The sequence below is a fragment of the Psammomys obesus genome, unplaced genomic scaffold, assembly GCF_907164565.1.
Source record: "Psammomys obesus unplaced genomic scaffold, mPsaObe1.curated_primary_1811, whole genome shotgun sequence".
Taxonomy (NCBI): domain Eukaryota; kingdom Metazoa; phylum Chordata; class Mammalia; order Rodentia; family Muridae; genus Psammomys; species Psammomys obesus.
Genome location: NW_026596460.1, coordinates 4,526,178 through 4,544,111, shown reverse-complemented (window position 1 = coordinate 4,544,111; position 17,934 = coordinate 4,526,178). Strand labels below are relative to the sequence as shown.

At 37.5% G+C, this 17,934-nt stretch overlaps 2 protein-coding genes across 2 annotated transcripts; both read left to right on the top strand.

Moving 5' to 3' along the window:
- The first annotated feature begins 4,543 nt into the window (after nucleotides 1-4,543).
- On the top strand, nucleotides 4,544-5,473 carry LOC129669956 (olfactory receptor 2A2-like). Its single transcript, XM_055598326.1, has one exon. It carries the CDS (start codon nucleotides 4,544-4,546, stop codon nucleotides 5,471-5,473), a length of 930 nt encoding a protein of 309 aa, XP_055454301.1.
- Nucleotides 5,474-11,811: 6,338 nt separating this feature from the next.
- On the top strand, nucleotides 11,812-12,744 carry LOC129669958 (olfactory receptor 13). Its single transcript, XM_055598327.1, has one exon. It carries the CDS (start codon nucleotides 11,812-11,814, stop codon nucleotides 12,742-12,744), a length of 933 nt encoding a protein of 310 aa, XP_055454302.1.
- The last annotated feature ends 5,190 nt before the right edge of the window (nucleotides 12,745-17,934 follow it).

The window sequence follows — 17,934 nt, the reverse complement described above, 5'->3', positions numbered from 1 at the left end:
AAATAGTTGTTTGTGTCAGTCTTCATGGCTGTAAACTAAGGGAAATGAGATTAAGACACAGAGACCACTGGTCCATTGTCTGAAGTAAAATGGGGCCTCAATACTGTTGCTTATGGCTGCTGTCTGTAACCCTTCACATCTACTGCAAAAAGATATACATGGTATTGGGAGAATTCTATCAACTCAGAAAGAACAGATTCTAGTGGAACATACAGTCATAAAAGCATAACAACTGCAAAAAGAATTGGGTATTGTGTTTTGTTTTGCCTCAGTTTCATTATTCTCTAGAGACTTTAAGCTTTGTGCACAAGCAACTGGCTGGCCTGGAATTTTGCCTTTAAGGTCATCATGTATAATCTTTTTATCTTCTAAACAGAAGATACTAGCCTGCCCAACCCTCAGGGAGAAGATACATCCGTGTAAGTTGTATGGTCCCTCTGGAAATTTGAGCTCTCACTAGAGACCCATAAGTGTTTTGTCCTTTGATAATAAAATAAAAACGATGCTCCTGGGGTTCTTTGGAGCCATTTCAGAGAGCCCTTTGAATCCTCCTATATCTGATTTTATCTGATGAAGGCTGTCAGGAAGAGTAGAATTCTACACGTTTTAAAGGTATGGTTCGCTCTCTGTAGGGTTCATTCTAACTCAAAGTATCTTCCTCAGAGAAAATCTAGTACTGACATCCCTTTATACCAAAGAGATTCATTTGAACTGAAAAGTGGCTTTTGGTATGGGCAGTTGAAACAACAGTATGACAGTAAAAATCACCAAGCAGTGTCAAAAGAATGTTATTCCTGAGTGATCTTATGCCCTGACTCAGAATGCATTGCAAGAAGTTAGGAAAGACACCAAAGAGTTCCCTTTACTGTCATGCAGAGCTCTAGACAGGAGTCCCCAAACTCCCTGGCATCTCTCCCCAATCTTCACCTACTGTGATGTCATGGTAGCAGCCAGAGCATCGAAACTTTCTTAAATAGAGAGGCGAGAAGGAGTCCCTTCTGAACCCTGAAATAGTCAAACTAATGACCACTTTATTTTTAACTGCCTAAATGAAGATATTAATGTCCAGGAAATCTATTTCAAAGGAAAATTGAATACCTGTTGTAGTCATTTGTTTCTGAATCAGTTTCATAAATGAATTTGTTATGTGATTACTTAATTTTTAAGTATTTCAATTTGTCACATAATAAATATTAGACTTAAAGTACTTTTAAAACCATTTTCTGGGGAGAGAGAAAGAATGAATGAGCAAGCCATCATCCAAATCTAGAGAAAGAAAAATCAAATTCTAAGCTAGATAAACACACCTAATCTCAAGTCTCTTTAGGGCAGTGGTTCTCAATCTTCCTTATACTAGGACTTTTTAATACAGTTCCTCATGTTGTGGTAACCCCCAACCATAAAATTATGCTTGTTGCTACTGTTAAGAGAACTGCTGGTGTTGAGAAACAATTACCCAAAGCAACCATGAAAAACTTTTCTTTTGTGAGCTGCTGTGGTTTTATTGCAAATATAAAAATTTAGGTACTAACACTGTAGTGCTTTCTTTTCCATTCCCAACATGAGAGTTCCTTTCAATATTTTAATTTAGCTTTATTTTATACTGTCTTCCTTCTTTATGTTTTAATGGCAAGCTGGAAATGATCATTTGAAAATGTATTAATTCAGGCACAAAACCATAAAGACTAAAAAGTCAAAACACAAATATTCCTATGAGATGGAATAGGATGAATTATTTTCAATAGTATTGTTTTCTTCTATGCTGAGAAGTTAAATGTAATTATAAGTAAAAATCTTCAATGCAGATGTTACTATTCATTATTTAGCATAATATAGGAATATTCTTTAAAATTATACCAAAAATAATTTTACACACATCTATTATCCTTCCCAATAAATTCAATATATTCATAGAAATTAATTTTTTTATTATTTCATCTCTCTCTGCCTCCTTGAGATTGTGTTTCCCAAAGAAATCATGCAACTGATTGTTTTCCTGAACTGAGCAAATGGAAAAGTTTCTAAGTCTATAATACATGTATCTTCAAGTCAACCTCTTATGTAATTGCAAAGTACTTACTCCAAATGTTCCAAACATCTTCTCAAAGCATCAGTTCAAAGCAGATATAAGATGTTATTTAATCTCTTTATAGCTCATGTCTCCCTGGAATTCGCTATAACAATAAGACAATAATCTTTACAGGACAATGACTACTAGAATAAACACACTTCCAACTGGTTTAATTCTTTTTGTAATAATCTTTAATATGCCTAGATATTTTTGCTGTCCTGACTCTTAGATGACTTGAGATAGATGTTTTCAAATGTAGATAAATACAGTGAGTTGATTAAGGGCTTAAAGTTCTTCTAACTTTACAATAGGATTTAATGAAGGAAGAAATCCCCTCTACTATATGTGTGTATGTATATGTATGTATTTAGGTACATATATACATATGTATACTTTTAATTACTGAAGCACTGAATTGCACACAATCTAGTGATGAGCTAATAAAAGATATTAGTGACAATTTTTAAAGAATAATGATTCAGTTCAATATGTGTTACAGACATTTTATGTAGGAAATGGTTCATTATATATCTACAAATGATAGAATTGAACAATATTGTGTTGTGATTTTAAAGTCCATAATATAAATATACAGTAGAAACTAATAACAACAGTGATCACTTTTGTTTGTTAAAAGTAATCTCTCAATCTAAATTATTCAAGAGTATATAACTTCAGAGTATTGACTAAAAGGCAAATAGTAAGAAAAACACAATGATTAATATGTTTCTAGAATTATAAACGTGTGCTTTTATTAAAAATAAAATAATAAAAAATTTAATTTTAATTAAAAAACACAAAAAATAAAATAATATAGTAAATTTGTTAATGTATTAGGGAGATTTGACTTCATAAATGAAACTGGTTTTTTACATGCACTTTTCAGAGGTACCTTGAGAACATGCAGTCCTTTTTTCCTTTCATGTAGATACATCGGACACCAGAAATACATACTAAGCTCATGATAAAACTTAAATTGTTGGACTAAGAGTATAGTTTCGTGGTAGAGGACTTCCGTAGATGCAGAAGCCCCTGGGTTCATTTTCAGTACCACGCAAAAAGGAATTAAGAATTCCATTAAGGTGGCTGAGGTGTGGCTCGGTGGTCAGGAACGTTTGCTGCTCCTGCTCCTGAGTTTGATTCTCAGCACCCACACATCCGTTCACAATCATCTGTAACTAGATTCAGGGGATCTGATGCCTTCTTCTGGACATACTAGCTACCATTTGGTAAACATACATAGATGCAAACAAACATTCCCACATGTAAAATAATAAAAAAATAAATATTTTTAAAAAGAATTTAGTGAAATCTTAAACTTCATCAAACATGTAGATGTTGGTTGACAAATGAAGTGCAAACTATGACTAGATGAGCCTGAAACTTGTCAAAAGTAATAGAGAGTTCAAAACCAAAGCAGGCTAAACAGACACGGCAAAAGCTTGGAGGGTACACATGCAGAAAACATATCATCAAACATATGATACATTTAGTAAGACCAGATAGAAAGAGATGGATAAACAGAGCTTTTTTTCTACATAATGGCCAACTAACAGATATAAAAGCCATGAAACAATAGGGGCCACATATTTCCCATCATTATTACCAACAACTGAGTCAGCAACATAGGCAATAATAGCAAAAACAAGAAATTGAAAAATATGTATATCATATATATGTATATATATCTTTTTCAATTTCAATATTTATATGATATATATTGAATATATATATTTTTAGTATATATATACATATATATATATATAATTTTAGTAGATATCCAAGAAACTGATTGGGAAAAATAATATCTATACAATGGAAATATCTAGCAATGACTGTGTTTACCAAGTGACCCAAATTATATTTATCCCAACAAGGGAGCAAATTAACACTGTGAATCCACACATAATGAATCTGAATCAAAACATGAGAAGAATAGCATATTTTCAACTTGAGGGCTTGAGGGACTCCTTATTAAAAATTTACTATCTACTCTCCAAAATCTCAATGCTTGAAAAAAAACACAGAAAGGTCAAGATTGTATTCAAAGCACAAAGCTACTAAAAAGAGATTACATTAAAAATAATGTAAATCTTAGATTACGTATTATGTGGATGGAGACAGAAAAAACAAACATGTAAGCGTTGTATTTCTTCACTGTTATTATTATAATCTAAGCAGTAGTTTCAAATGGGTCAAAACCAAGTGTATAGAGACAAAGAGGATACAATGAACAATAAAGTCATCAATGTACACTGAATCTGAGTGAACGTACATAAGGGTTCTTTGCATAATTCTGAATATCCTTTTCACTGTTTCAGCTTACTTCATGGATGTCGGGAAGGGTGACATAAGAGGAGGCATTGAGCTGTTCTCTGTACTTGTTCTGCAATGAATAAAACCAATTTTTGCTGACTGTCCAGCTTTGGGCTTGCCATCTCAAGTCACTGCTACACCAGCTCTCATAAAGGAATGGGAGGCAACCAGACATGGGTCACAGACTTCATCCTCGTGGGACTCCAGCTCAGTGCAGGCATGGAGATGTTGCTCTTCTGGATCTTCTCCCTGCTGTACATCTTCAGCCTGCTGGCAAATGGCATAATCTTGGGGCTCATCTGCCTGGACCCCAGGCTGCATACCCCAATGTACTTCTTTCTTTCACACCTGGCCATCCTTGACATGTCTTATGCTTCCAACAATGTCCCCAAGATGCTGGCCAACCTTGTCAACCAGAAAAGAACCATCTCATTTGTTCCATGTATCACACAGACATTCTTGTATTTGGCCTTTGCTGCTTCAGAGTGCTTGATTTTGGCAGCCATGTCCTATGATCGGTTCGTGGCCATCTGCCACCCCCTACACTATACTGTCATCATGAGTTGGAAAGTATGTGTGGCCTTGGCTGCCACTTCCTGGTCATGTGGATTTATCCTCTCCATGGTTCACACAATTCTACTGTTAAGGCTGCCTTTCTGTGGGCCCTGGGAAGTGAACCACCTCTTCTGTGAAATCCTGGCTGTTCTCAAGCTGGCTTGTGCCAACACTTTGATCAACCAATTGGTCATCCTTGCTGCATGCGTTTTTGTCTTAGTTGGGCCCCTTTGCTCAATGCTTGTCTCATACACGCACATCCTCTGGACAATCCTAAAAATGCAGTCAAAGGAGGGCCGCAGGAAGGCCTTCTCCACCTGCTCTTCCCATTTCTGTGTGGTGGGGCTTTTCTTTGGGATAGCCATGTTGGTTTATATGGTCCCTGACTCAGATCAACGAGAGGAGCAGGAGAAAATTTTGTCACTGTTCCATAGTCTCTTTAACCCAATGTTGAATCCCCTCATCTACAGCCTGAGGAACATCCAGGTGAAGGAAGCCTTCCACCGAACACTGCAAAAGAGATCTGTGTGAGGGGTACAGAAAATGTGAGGTGGGTAGGGCCATGCTCCTGAAATGTGTCATTAGCTGAAGAAAAATTCAGGGAAATTTTTCAACTAGAAGTATGATTTTTTTATTATTTATTTGTTTGCTTGTTTGTTTATTTTGAGATAGATTATCACTATAATCTATAGTTCTGGCTGCCCTGGAACTCACGATGTAGATCAGGCTGGACTCAAGCTCACAGAGGTATACCTGCCTCTGTATCCCAAGTACACAGATGAAAGGCATACACCACCATGCCTGGCTAGAAGTCTGATTTTAAAATAGTGTAATTGCTCTAATTTTAGCTCTGAAAGTGGGACATAATAACATAGAAAGTGATGTGTTCATAAGAGACACTATGGATCCAATTTCTAGACTGAATTCCAGTGTGGAGAGCCACTTCGTTTTGTTGAGTGGGAGAGAATGGAATGCTATTTCTCACTCATATTTGCATCAATTATTCACATTTTACCTCCAATCACTTATTTTAAAGTAAAGCCAACCAAACACCAGAGAAAACAGAAGAAATAAAATAATACAGATCAGAACATATATAAATGAAATCAAAATAGAAAAATGAAAGAATCAATGGTCTCTAATGTTGTGGTTTTTCTATTTTAAAAAAATCAACAGAGTTTTACTACACTTTAGCACGACTGACCAGCAGCAGGTCTTCAGAAGAGATAGTGGTGAAGGGCTGGGGCAATGGCTCATTAGGAACATTTGCCACACAAGCATGAGGACGAGGGTCTGAACTCTCACCACATATGTTAGAAGTTGAGTGTGGCTGCACACACTCTCGTATCCCGGGGATGCAGGGCTCAGAAGCAGGAGGTTTGCCGAAGTGCGATGGCTGACAGTGAAGCTCCTGTTTCAACAAGAGACCCTGTCTCAAGACAATGAAGCAGGGAATGATATAACAGACAGAACACCTGTTGTCCACCTCTTACAGCTGCTACACACACTCACACACAAGTTTATCCACATATACACAAGGGGAAAATACTCCAATAACTAAAATTACCATCAGAAAGGAACACCATCAGCAATTTTGATATGTAGATATATAAAGGACTGTGAGAGAATTCTATGAACAGCTTTATTACCATTAAGAAAAATTTTCTATGAATACCAAACTCGTTAAAATGATCTAAACAGATTTATAGCATATAAAAATAAATTTGTAAGTTTAAATCTTACCAAAGGTATCTGTGAACCACATTGCATGTTTGGCAAACTACGCCAGAGTTCTAAACAAAGAATAAATATTGTTTCTACATAGAAATTTTGAGAAACAGAAGCAAAGAGAACATTTCCCAAGTCCTTCTTTGAGGTCAGTGTCCTTAGCATAGAATACATCACAGGAAATCCAATTACAGGCCATTTTATCCTTCTGTATATAAGTGTACAGTCTCAACCAATACCAGAAACAAGAACCTGAAAACAGGAGCAGCAAATACTATGACCAATGAGATTTACTTCAGGGGTGCAATAGTTTGAACATAGAAAACTCAATCAATGTACTATGGTATGTTAAATAAATTGAGGAAAAATGTAAACTCTTCTTATATGCATTTAAAGCAAGTGAAAAGTCTAATACTTTTTCATGATAAACACATATTCAACAATCTGGAAACGTAAGGTAACTTCTTTCATCTGAAAAGGGTTACAGGCAAGCACCATAGCTAAAACAATAACTGTTAAGGGCCAGATGCTTTCCCCTCAACTTAAAAGGAACAAATTCAGGAGTGTTATCCCTTTCTTCTTTTATTCATCACATGAAAAGAAAAACAACTAAGTGATAACATGAAAACCAAACTACACTAAAATCACATCTTACTCCACATAGAATGTCAGTCCTTAAAGTATCCTTGGCAACAAATGCTGAAAAATGTGGACATGGGAAACCCTTATACTCTGCTCGTAAACATATAAACCTACCAGGTGCTGTGGAGGTCAGTAAGGAAGTTGCTCAAAGATCTAACAGCATAGATATCCCATCGACCTCTCAGCACTCATCTGTACCAACCCTTCTTAGACCCAAGGCTCAAAGAACACCTCTGAAAAGGGGAGGAAAGAATTAAGAGCTGATTAACGGGAAGAGTGCTGTGAAACGATGCCCACAAAACATAACATGCTCACCGCACACAGGAACACACAAAACTATGGCTACCTGTACAGGATCAAACAGCTTAAAAATCCTAGCATAGTCAGGTGTGTGTGGTGGCACATGCCTATAATTCTAGCACTCGGGATACAGTGGCAGAGCCAGATGAATCTCTGTGAACATAATTTTATAAAGCTACAACAGAGTCAGGAAATAGCAACAGAGCTGTGAGAAAAAAAAAAAAGGAACAATAGCTCCCATAATTTAACAGGATCACTCCAGATCCTAAGCTGAGTTAAACGGAAGAGGCTCTTGCAAAAACACAGATGATGGAAGAAGGTGGCAGGGACCACAGTACCAATAATAGGGACTAAAAATAGTTAGATTCTGGATCATTTGAAAAGCAGAGACGAAACAACCTGCTGATGAATTAGGTACATGTAAACTAGCCCAGCTACTATCGATATTTTTTTTTTAAATATCTACCATATGGGCATTTGTCTGGAAGACTCCAGAATATCAAAGAGACATTTTCACATCAAAGTTTATTATAGCACTGTTCATGATAGCTAAGCAATAGAACCAATCGAAGTCTCCAATAACAGAAATGAGTAAGAAAAGTGTGTATATGTAAATGGGGAATTTTTTCAGACAAAAAGATAAATAAAGTTGTCATCTGCGAGGAAATACATGCAACTGGAAATAATCATATTTAGTGAGTATGGCCAGTCTCCGAAAGACAAGTATCATGTCTTTTCTCTCATTTGTGGTTCTTAGATTTCCTTTAGTCGCATAAAATCATGAATGACATTAGAAGCAAATACAAGGGAATAAAGGCATGGGAATAAAAAGGGCAAATAGGAGAGGTGAAGAAAAGTAAAAAGTGAAGAGGAGGGGAAGGAACAGGGTGGCAGGAGACATGTTTACTATACAAAGTATGCTTGTAAAAATCAAATGGAGAAGTAAAAAAAATATTTTAAAAATTGCAGAATAAAGAGGTGGGTGGATCCCAAAGGCCCCAACTTTAACTTAGGAGATTTGGACCCTTGATAGCTGCTGAGGACCTGAAACTCCTTTTCTGCCCTTGTTCCAGTGGGCAATCCCATCCCCATGTACATATGAGCACTAACTGAGCAAAGTGGGAGAAGGAAGGAAGGAAGGAAGGAAGGAAGGAAGGAAGGAAGGAAGGAAGGAAGGAAGGAAGGAAGATGTTGTGATGGAGAATCCTGAGGTGAACTGAGAGAGAAGAAGGTGTATATAATCAAGATATATTGTATACATGTATCAAACAGTAAGAGAAGAAATACTATTTAAAAATAAGAATATAAGAAATATATAAAAAACTAGAATATTAAATTTCTGACTATATTTCATTATTTTCTAAATAAATGAGGATGCATAGACACTGATAAAATCATGTTTTAATAATTTTTAATCTATGGATACATATACAATATGACCCAGATATACTACGACTGCATATTTACTCAAAGGCTCCAAGTCAACGTATTACAGATATAATCACAGATTAATGTTTATTGCAGTACTGCTCACAGTAATAGCTAAGTTAGGGACCAACTTAGTGTCCAACAACAAACGGATCAACAACTCCCAGGGCCTCTACATTCCTAAGATGACTTCTGGACACCTCCAGACCTGTGATTAGGCATGCATGAACGGTCTAGGTTTCTAGATAATATCCAAGAAGTTAGACTTTGTCGTCATTCAAGTTTGTCTTCCTACTGCCTTTTGAGTAACTGGGAAATCAGACTAAACGATTTGTGGCTGAAGGGATTAATGTCAAGATTTTACCCATAATCAATGACCAGAAACAATCTTTTTATCTGCCAATATATCTCTTGAATATTTGAATACTGAAACAAAATGAAAATTCATAAAGCTACAACAATCCACGCATTAATTAGCTATTAATTACATACTGATTGTATAACTTTATATAAGCATGTCCTGTTACTTATGAAAGCACTAACTATTCTTACTTAACATCTGAAGGTCTTATTATGTATATGCTTCCTCAGGCACAGAAATAAAGAGCCAAATCTCTGTGGGCTAAAATCACAGTGGGGGGAGGTCTTCTTGTATCTATAGGAACCATGATTTTTTTTTCATGCACTACACAAGGCTCTCAAGACAATTGAAAAGATGACCTGTGGCGCTGATGAATCCATAAAGCCTTCTGTTCTAAACAAGCAACTTGAAAAGCCATAGTCCTTCCTTGTCAGCTCCGAGACAAGCAGCAAGGCGAAATGCTTATATTTTCTGAATGAAGGTTTACCAGGGTCATCGTACAACAGCCTTCTCTAAATACCCAAGCTTCTTCAACTTTGGGTAAGTTCTGATGAACTATAATGTAACTTCCATTGTTTGTTTGCTTTTACTGTCACGAAGTTGCAGTTCTATTTTTTTTTTAATGTTCAAATTCTGCCTGTTGACAGTTGAAATAAAAAGATAACCTTAGTAAGACATTCAGATGTTTGTTGGAATATGATACATTGATATGTTAATGCAGTACTGCAATCAATGTATTAATGGTTAATTTGTCTCAGTTTTTTTTTTCATGAAATAGGGAGATGTATGAGTTAATGAATTTCTGAAAAAAAATATTATGAACAAATGACACGTATACTTTTTCAGTAGGCTTAAAGTGTCATTTACATAAGCTTGTCAAATGAGTACACAAGTGTGTATTTGTTGTGCACAGCCTTACTATGATGCCACACAGAGTCTGAGCAATGAGGAAGTAACAGTTGAATTATTGATATTTCTGCACTAAGACTAAAGTTATATGAACAGTGGTAGGGCAATAAACACCTGTGCATGCTTTCACTTCCACCTGCCTGAGCATGCTACTTACCTCTCTGATAGCAGTATGAGAGACCCAACATAAACTGACTATTTTGAAGATGAGATCTTTCAACCGTAGATGTAGAATTTCATGGCTATTTAAATGGAGGCTTATTACTCATTCCTGTGTACCCAGATAAACTAAATTCACATAAAATGTGAGAATAAAATGCATACAGCAGGGAGAAAAACTATGTTTGTAGTCACAATTCTGTGTGTTTTGTTTTGTTTGTTTGTTTGTTTGTTTGTTTGTTTGTTTTTGAGACAGGGTTTCTCTTTGTAGCTTTGGCTGTCCTGGAACTCACTCTGGAGACCAGGCTGGGATAAAGGCATGTGCCACCACTGCTCGGCTGTACTATGGAGCTAGAGAGCTAAAGAGGTGATATGGTCTGGTCAGGCAATAGCAACCTTTTCTGCAACATCGCCCACAGACAGTGAGCTGCCTGCAGAGACAGCACCTAAACCTACGGTTAGAGTATCTGTCAATATCGAGCCAAAAGACAAGGCTACTAATCCTGTTGTCATGCCTGAAAAACAGCACAGCACAAATCTGGTCAGTCACAAGTATTCTCATCTTAATGTTAATTGTGAAGAATAAAACAGAGTTTTTGCTGAATCTAAGTCTTTACATATAAATAGAAAAACTCTTGGTGAGGTATTTGTTGTAGAGCAGGAGATGTCTGTGGGAATGATGGTGAATGATGCCTTCCGTGTAAATATAAACCTTGTAATGCTCCACCTACTGAACTCTTTCCTCAGTTCAATGCTGGATGCAATACAGTTTTGAAGCTTTGGTCCATCACTGTTTCTGAGTAAAACTAACTAGGCAATAACTAAATAATGTGAGCCAGCACAAGTAGAATTTATTTGAGAAGTATGGTATAGCCTGCAGAATCAAACAAAACTTTGACTAACATCAAAATGGATATATTTGTTACGAAATTTTAGATCCATCAAAAATGTTATAATCGTCAAGCAGCAAATGGCTCAGTGCCCTGAGTTAGACTCACGGAGGGGTATGAAGAGAGAACCAGCTTCACAAAGTTCTCCACCTCTGTGTGATAGTAGGCTCACCCACACATGCACACGGTGTACACATGCACAATAATAATGATTTCGAATTTTTTAAATGTTAAGAAAAATGTGTATGTCACATATCACACATGCTGGAGAGGATGTGGAGAAAGGGGAACCCTCCTCAACATAAATCTTTAAAATTCCATTTATCACACAAATTGATTTCAGCTATTCTTCCTTCATTAGCTTACAAAAAGTATGAAGTAAGTTAGCACAAATCTATACTTGGGTTTCCTCTTAAACCAGTCATTAACTCAGTTTCCTCTGTCCTAGGAATATGGAAAACAATATGACATTAATCACGGAGTTCATCCTCCTGGGATTTCCCCTCAGCCCAAGGATGCAGATGCTCCTCTTTGCCCTCTTCTCACTGTTCTATGCCTTCACCCTGATGGGAAATGGGACCATCCTGGGGCTTATCTGCCTGGATTCTAGACTCCACACTCCCATGTACTTCTTCCTGTCCCACTTGGCCATTGTTGACATTGCCTATGCCTGCAACACAGTGCCCCAGATGCTGGTAAACCTCATGGATCCAGCCAAGCCCATCTCTTTTGTTGGCTGTATGACACAGACCTTTCTCTTTCTGACATTTGCTATCACAGAATGCCTTCTCCTGGTAGTGATGTCCTATGATCGGTATGTGGCCATCTGCCACCCACTCCGATACTCTGCCATCATGAGCTGGAGGGTCTGCAGCATCCTGGCGATGACTTCCTGGATTATTGGGGTTCTCTTGTCCTTGATTCATCTGACATTACTTCTACCTTTACCCTTTTGTGTGTCTCAGAAAGTGAACCACTTTTTCTGTGAAATTACAGCTATTCTCAAACTTGCCTGTGCAGACACACACCTTAATGAGACCATGGTCCTGGCTGGGGCAGTGTCTGTGCTTGTAGGCCCATTCTCCTCAATTGTAGTCTCATATGCATGTATCCTTTGTGCTATCCTGAAGATCCAGTCAGGGGAGGGTCAAAGGAAAGCCTTTTCCACCTGCTCCTCCCACCTCTGTGTGGTTGGATTGTTTTATGGTACAGCCATTGTCATGTATGTTGGACCCAGACATGGAAGCCCGAAGGAGCAGAAGAAGTATCTCTTGCTATTTCACAGCCTTTTCAATCCCATGCTCAATCCCCTGATCTATAGTCTCAGGAATTCTGATGTGAAGAATACTTTGAAGAGAGTATTGGGGTTACAGAGAGCTTTGTGACAAGTTTACAACATCGTCTTTAACCATGACAGAGAAAATTATCCACTCAAGAGGGTTCTAACTAACCATACAGAGCATATGCATTACCTTTATTTAGCATTGAACTGTCTCACGGCTTCCATTGGATGACTGATTCAGTAGTTGTGGGAGGAATTCTAGAAATACATAATTTCAAATGCTGATAAGAACAGATTGTAATGTACTTAGTCCAAACCAGAGCCAAAATTTGAAAGCCACAGTTTCCAGAGTACCTTTCAGAGAACACTTGAAAGTGCAAGTCATGATGCAGTGTTCTAGCTCTCTAAGATACTCACTGTTGCCTTCCAGAAGACTTAAAAATGCCTTCTGCAAAAAAAAAAAAGATTGTGAATAACTGCATGTTGTTTCTCTTTGGGGCTCACATCTCTATTAGTATAGCAAAAGCTATCAAATTTCTTTTGGTTGAAAAAAAAAAAGAAATTCTATTGCACTTTCTAAAGCCTTGGTTTTAGCCAAAATCGTTGTTGTGCCATTTTTCAGACACTTAAGTTTTCTGGAGCAGGGAATATTGACTACTTGTGGATACTTTCTGAAAATACCTTCCAAAACAAGTAAGTTTGCCTCTCTCTCCCTTTCTTTCTCTTCCTTCCTTCTTCCCTCCTTCCTCTCCCCCTATCTTTTCTTTTGCAAGGAAGCTTCTATAGAGAATGTAAGCTTCAGCACAGTAGCTCATATCAGTACATGTCAGAATCTATTTGGTTATGGAGAATGGGGTCACTGACTCTCTCTATTGTTCAATATGAACCTTTGGAGATAATGATTCCAAGCGTCTCTTGTTTCTTGGTCCAGCATGCCATAATAAACCATGGGGGAATGAGCCTATTCAGTTCCACAATCTTATGAATTTGTAATGAAACGTGTGTGATGAAACAAACTATATATGTATATACACACATATAAATACACACACAGGTACACACACACACATATATATATATGTGTGTATATATACATACAATCTCTGTCTTCTTAAAAATAAATAATGTGTGTGTGTGAGAGAGAGACAGGTTATATTCTGAATGAAATAAAATAAAATTTGGCTACATTAAAATACAACCAACTTTCTTTTTTTTTTTTTTTTTTTTGTTTTGTTTCTTTTTTTTTTTTTAATTCTTTATTAATTACACTTTATTTACTTTGTATCCCCCCTATGGTTCCCTCCTTCTCCCTTCCCAATCCCTCCCTTCCTCCATCCTCTGCATGCATGCCCCTCCCCAAGTCCACTGATAGGGGAGGTCTTCTTTTCCTTCCTTCTGATCCTAGTCAATTAGGTCTCATCAGGAGTGGCTGCACTGTCTTCTTCTGTGGCCTGGTAATACTGCTTCCCCCTCAGGGGGAGGTAATTAAAGAGCAGGCCAATCAGCTCATGTCAGAGGCAGCACCTCAGCACCTCATGTACAACCAACTTTCTTACAGAAACCTGAAAAATGTCAAAACCCACCGTTAAAAGCAATGCCGCTTACTATGCTATAAGAAACATACTTTTTAAATTATGCCCTTTCCTGGCCTAAATTTCATGACATACACATCTAGATTTAGTTTCTTAACATCCTCAAACATTTCACTCTTGTATTTTATGACAATTGTACAATGAACAAACAGTGTTAGATATTGAACCATGTCCTTAAAATACTGCTTTCACAAATATGCTATTTTTGTTAATACTGTTTTTCTCTTAGATGTTAATTGCTTGATTTCCACAGTTTGCAGATGCCCTGAGACACAGCAAAAAGGAGTTTCATTTTTTATGAATGGCCAGTAAAACACCAAGATTTTCCTGTAACCAGAAGCTATTATTTGTCATCTTTTGTGTATACTTGCTGTCACAGGAGTGAGCAGAATTAAAACCTAGGTTGGCATGCATTCAAAACTGGACAATTATGACAAATTTCTCTACATGGTCATGTTATAAGAAGGTACTTTATAATTCTGTGATTGGAGTACATGAATTTTTTAAAAATAACACTGACATTTCTATATCAAGTAAAAATAATAAAGTAGAGTATGACTGATATGACAATATCTTAGTATCTTATATAAGAGCCTTGCATAGATAAAAGGTTCTTTTCCGGGGAAAAGGACCACAGAGAGGGTGTCTTCCTCCCTCCTTTGAGGGCCTGAACTTAGAATCTCTTCACTTCAGTGCAAAATATCTCTATGGAAGGTTTGTGCCCTAAAAGAAAGTCCCCAGAGTCAGGTCCCCAAAGGCCCCACGGGGATAACTTGGCCTCTTGTTGGACTCTCCCACGCCTTCCTCACAAACTCCCACAGCACCTCTATGCCTTGAAATGTAAGGTGAGTCTTACCACTTCTGCTGCACCCCAAGGACTAGATGTTTCACCAAAAAGGAGCTAAGCTGCACAGTGGATTCTAGGAACTTGGCGCTGGTTCTGCCTCCTGTCAGGTTTACCAGAACCATCTGGAGACTGGAAACCGTGCAATTCTGGAACGTTGAGGGTGGATAATGCCAAGTAGCTGGGGACTGAAATGAGAGTTGGAGTCTCGGGGGTGTCCTGGATAGTTGTCTATTTTCCCTAATAGTTTGTCCTGCTAGGGATGAGAACACAGATAGAAAAACACGATTGTTTGTTTCTGCTTCTTAGCAAAGGTGGGTATCCATGAAGTCTCATGACCCAGTGCTTCCAGTGAGCTCTCGAGAGCAACCAACAAGGCTGAGCCCTCAGACAATACACACTCCATTTCTGAGGATTCTGCAGTATTTCAGAAAGTGACAGCAATGATGATTCTGTGGCTATACAGAAGCTCTGAGGAGTCAGGACCTTCCCCAGCCTCCCGCTGCTTTCCCTTCTGAAATCCTTGGGTCCTAATGTGGAAGCTATGGAGGTTACCTGAATTTACTTTACGTACGTTTAATTCCTCCCAGACAAGTTGTAGCATCTAGTCTTTAGTCAACTGTCACTATCACTGCCACTCTTTGAGAAACAAATTCATTGTATGAGAAGTGTGTGTGTGTGTGTGTGTGTGTGTGTGTATGCAATTTATGCCCATACATACTCATAATTCACATTCCACGAGCAGTTAGTAATTTTCACTTTATGGGTTTAAATGAAATATGTGGAATAATTTTCTTACTTAATAAAAGTTATACTAAAATACCTTAGGAGACGATATTCTGCTCCCATAAAGTTAATGTATGTTGGTTATTTTTAACTGTTGCATTTGGTTCTTGTCAACACTGTTAGAACACATACTGTGGGTATGGTGATGCACTTACCACGATGGGATACAAAGACAAATTATCACTAAGTGTATGTATGTTTCATACTAACTCCCCATTGAATATAGATTTATATACATACTCAGACACCTAGAATGTACTCAGTAAATAAATAGCTCTTCTGTAGGATGACTATTTGGAGTAAAGATGGGAATAAAATGAAAAAGATATGTGTTTTCAAGGTAACACAACCAAGTGAAAGAAGGGCAAGGTATCCAACTACACCTAAGTTTACTTTTCAGAAGAATTTTGTGCTAATGTTTGTACACAAAGTTCCTTTTTTCTTTTCCTCTCCTCTTCTTCCTAAAGCACAGTTTCACAATAAAATCTGTATAATCTCAGACTATCAACCTATTGCACATTGTACTCTTATAGTACTTGGCACATGGAAGGCACTAAACAGATAATCAATTATACCAGCCTTCCACATGTAATGGACTGAAATTATGTAAGAGTTATTTTCTACTTATTGCTTGTCCAGAATAGTCTCTGCTCTTAGGGAAAAAACAAACAAACAACAACAACAAAAAAAAAAAAAACATTTGCTGCATCAAGACAACCTCCTTAAGATAACCTGTCAAAGTTTATGTTTATAATTCTGCAAGCAAGAAATCTAATTATTTTTCAGTTTTTCCTTATTACTTACAAACAAGAAGCCTTCATTTCAGCTGAACAATTGATTGACAGTATGGAATTGCTTTATTAATTCTGTTGTACCCATTCCTAGTACTGTGGGAAAGAGACTGATGGTTCATTATTAGAGATTTAATTGTTGTATTAATTAAGATTGTTTTTACAATATTATATGTGTATCTAATGATTCTGATTACTCTCTCCTCCCGTCCTCTCCTATTCCCCTCTCACCACTGTTGAACTCCATCCTATCGGTCCTATCCCAGATTCTTGAGTTTGAGTTTGTCTGGTGGCCAATTTAATTGAAGCAAGACCATTTTGTGCACACTGGATTGTAACTAAGCACAGGAGCCTGGTGAGCTCTCCGGCAGATGCACAACTGACGGCCATGACTCTCCCTCTTTCTGAATCTATCAACAGCAGATAGCCCAGCAGTGAAGAGCAGGAGCCTGATTTCTAAGGGTCCCACAATGGGGAGTCCCCATACACTATAAGAAAAGGAATCTGTTTGGTTTCTATTTTTTTCACACACCTATCAGAAGAAGAAGATAAAAAGTGACATGCTGCCTCAAGTCAAGTGCCACACACTGCGAAGCTTTCCTCTATTCTTATCAGGTTTTAAAGGTATTACGTTAATACAGATCACAGGAATGAAGTTTTTCAAAGTTCTAGGACTCACTTCCTGCTAGAGATGAGCCTAAGCTCAATACAAGGAGAGTAGACTTCATTTGAAATGAAGCCAACCTCATAACACAGTGTTTACAGACTGCATTTTAATGAAACCAATCTCATAACAGTAGTTATATTTCTTCATTGACTTGACATCTAGCAAATGTGTATGCATTGTCAGGGAAACAAACAAACAGCACCAATAACCTGATTATCAAAATGATATGAAAATGGCAAAACAGAGCTGAAACAAAAGAGCTTAATCAAAGATGAAACAAAAGAGCTGCAGGGCTTAAAAGATGCTCCAGCATCTGACCTTTCCAATCTTTCTTTACATTAGCTTCCAAATTGCAGTCTAGAATTCATGTGTTTAAAAAAAGCAGTTAGGGATCAGATAGCCGAGCTGGTAAAAGTGCCTGTCACCAGCTGAACCATCTAAGTTTGATCCCTGAGAGCCACCAGGTAGAGGGAGAGAACAAATGTGTTCAAGTTGCTCTTTGACTTCCACATGTGTGCAGTGGCACACACATGTCCTCATATGCACAATTAAGTAAGTAGATAGATGATAGATAGATAGATAGATAGATAGATAGATAGATAGATAGATAGAT

Excerpts from the sequence above, each read along its gene's own strand:
- LOC129669956 (XM_055598326.1), top strand. The coding sequence starts at position 4,544 with ATGGGAGGCAACCAGACATGGGTCACAGACTTCATCCTCGTGGGACTC.
- LOC129669958 (XM_055598327.1), top strand. The coding sequence starts at position 11,812 with ATGGAAAACAATATGACATTAATCACGGAGTTCATCCTCCTGGGATTT.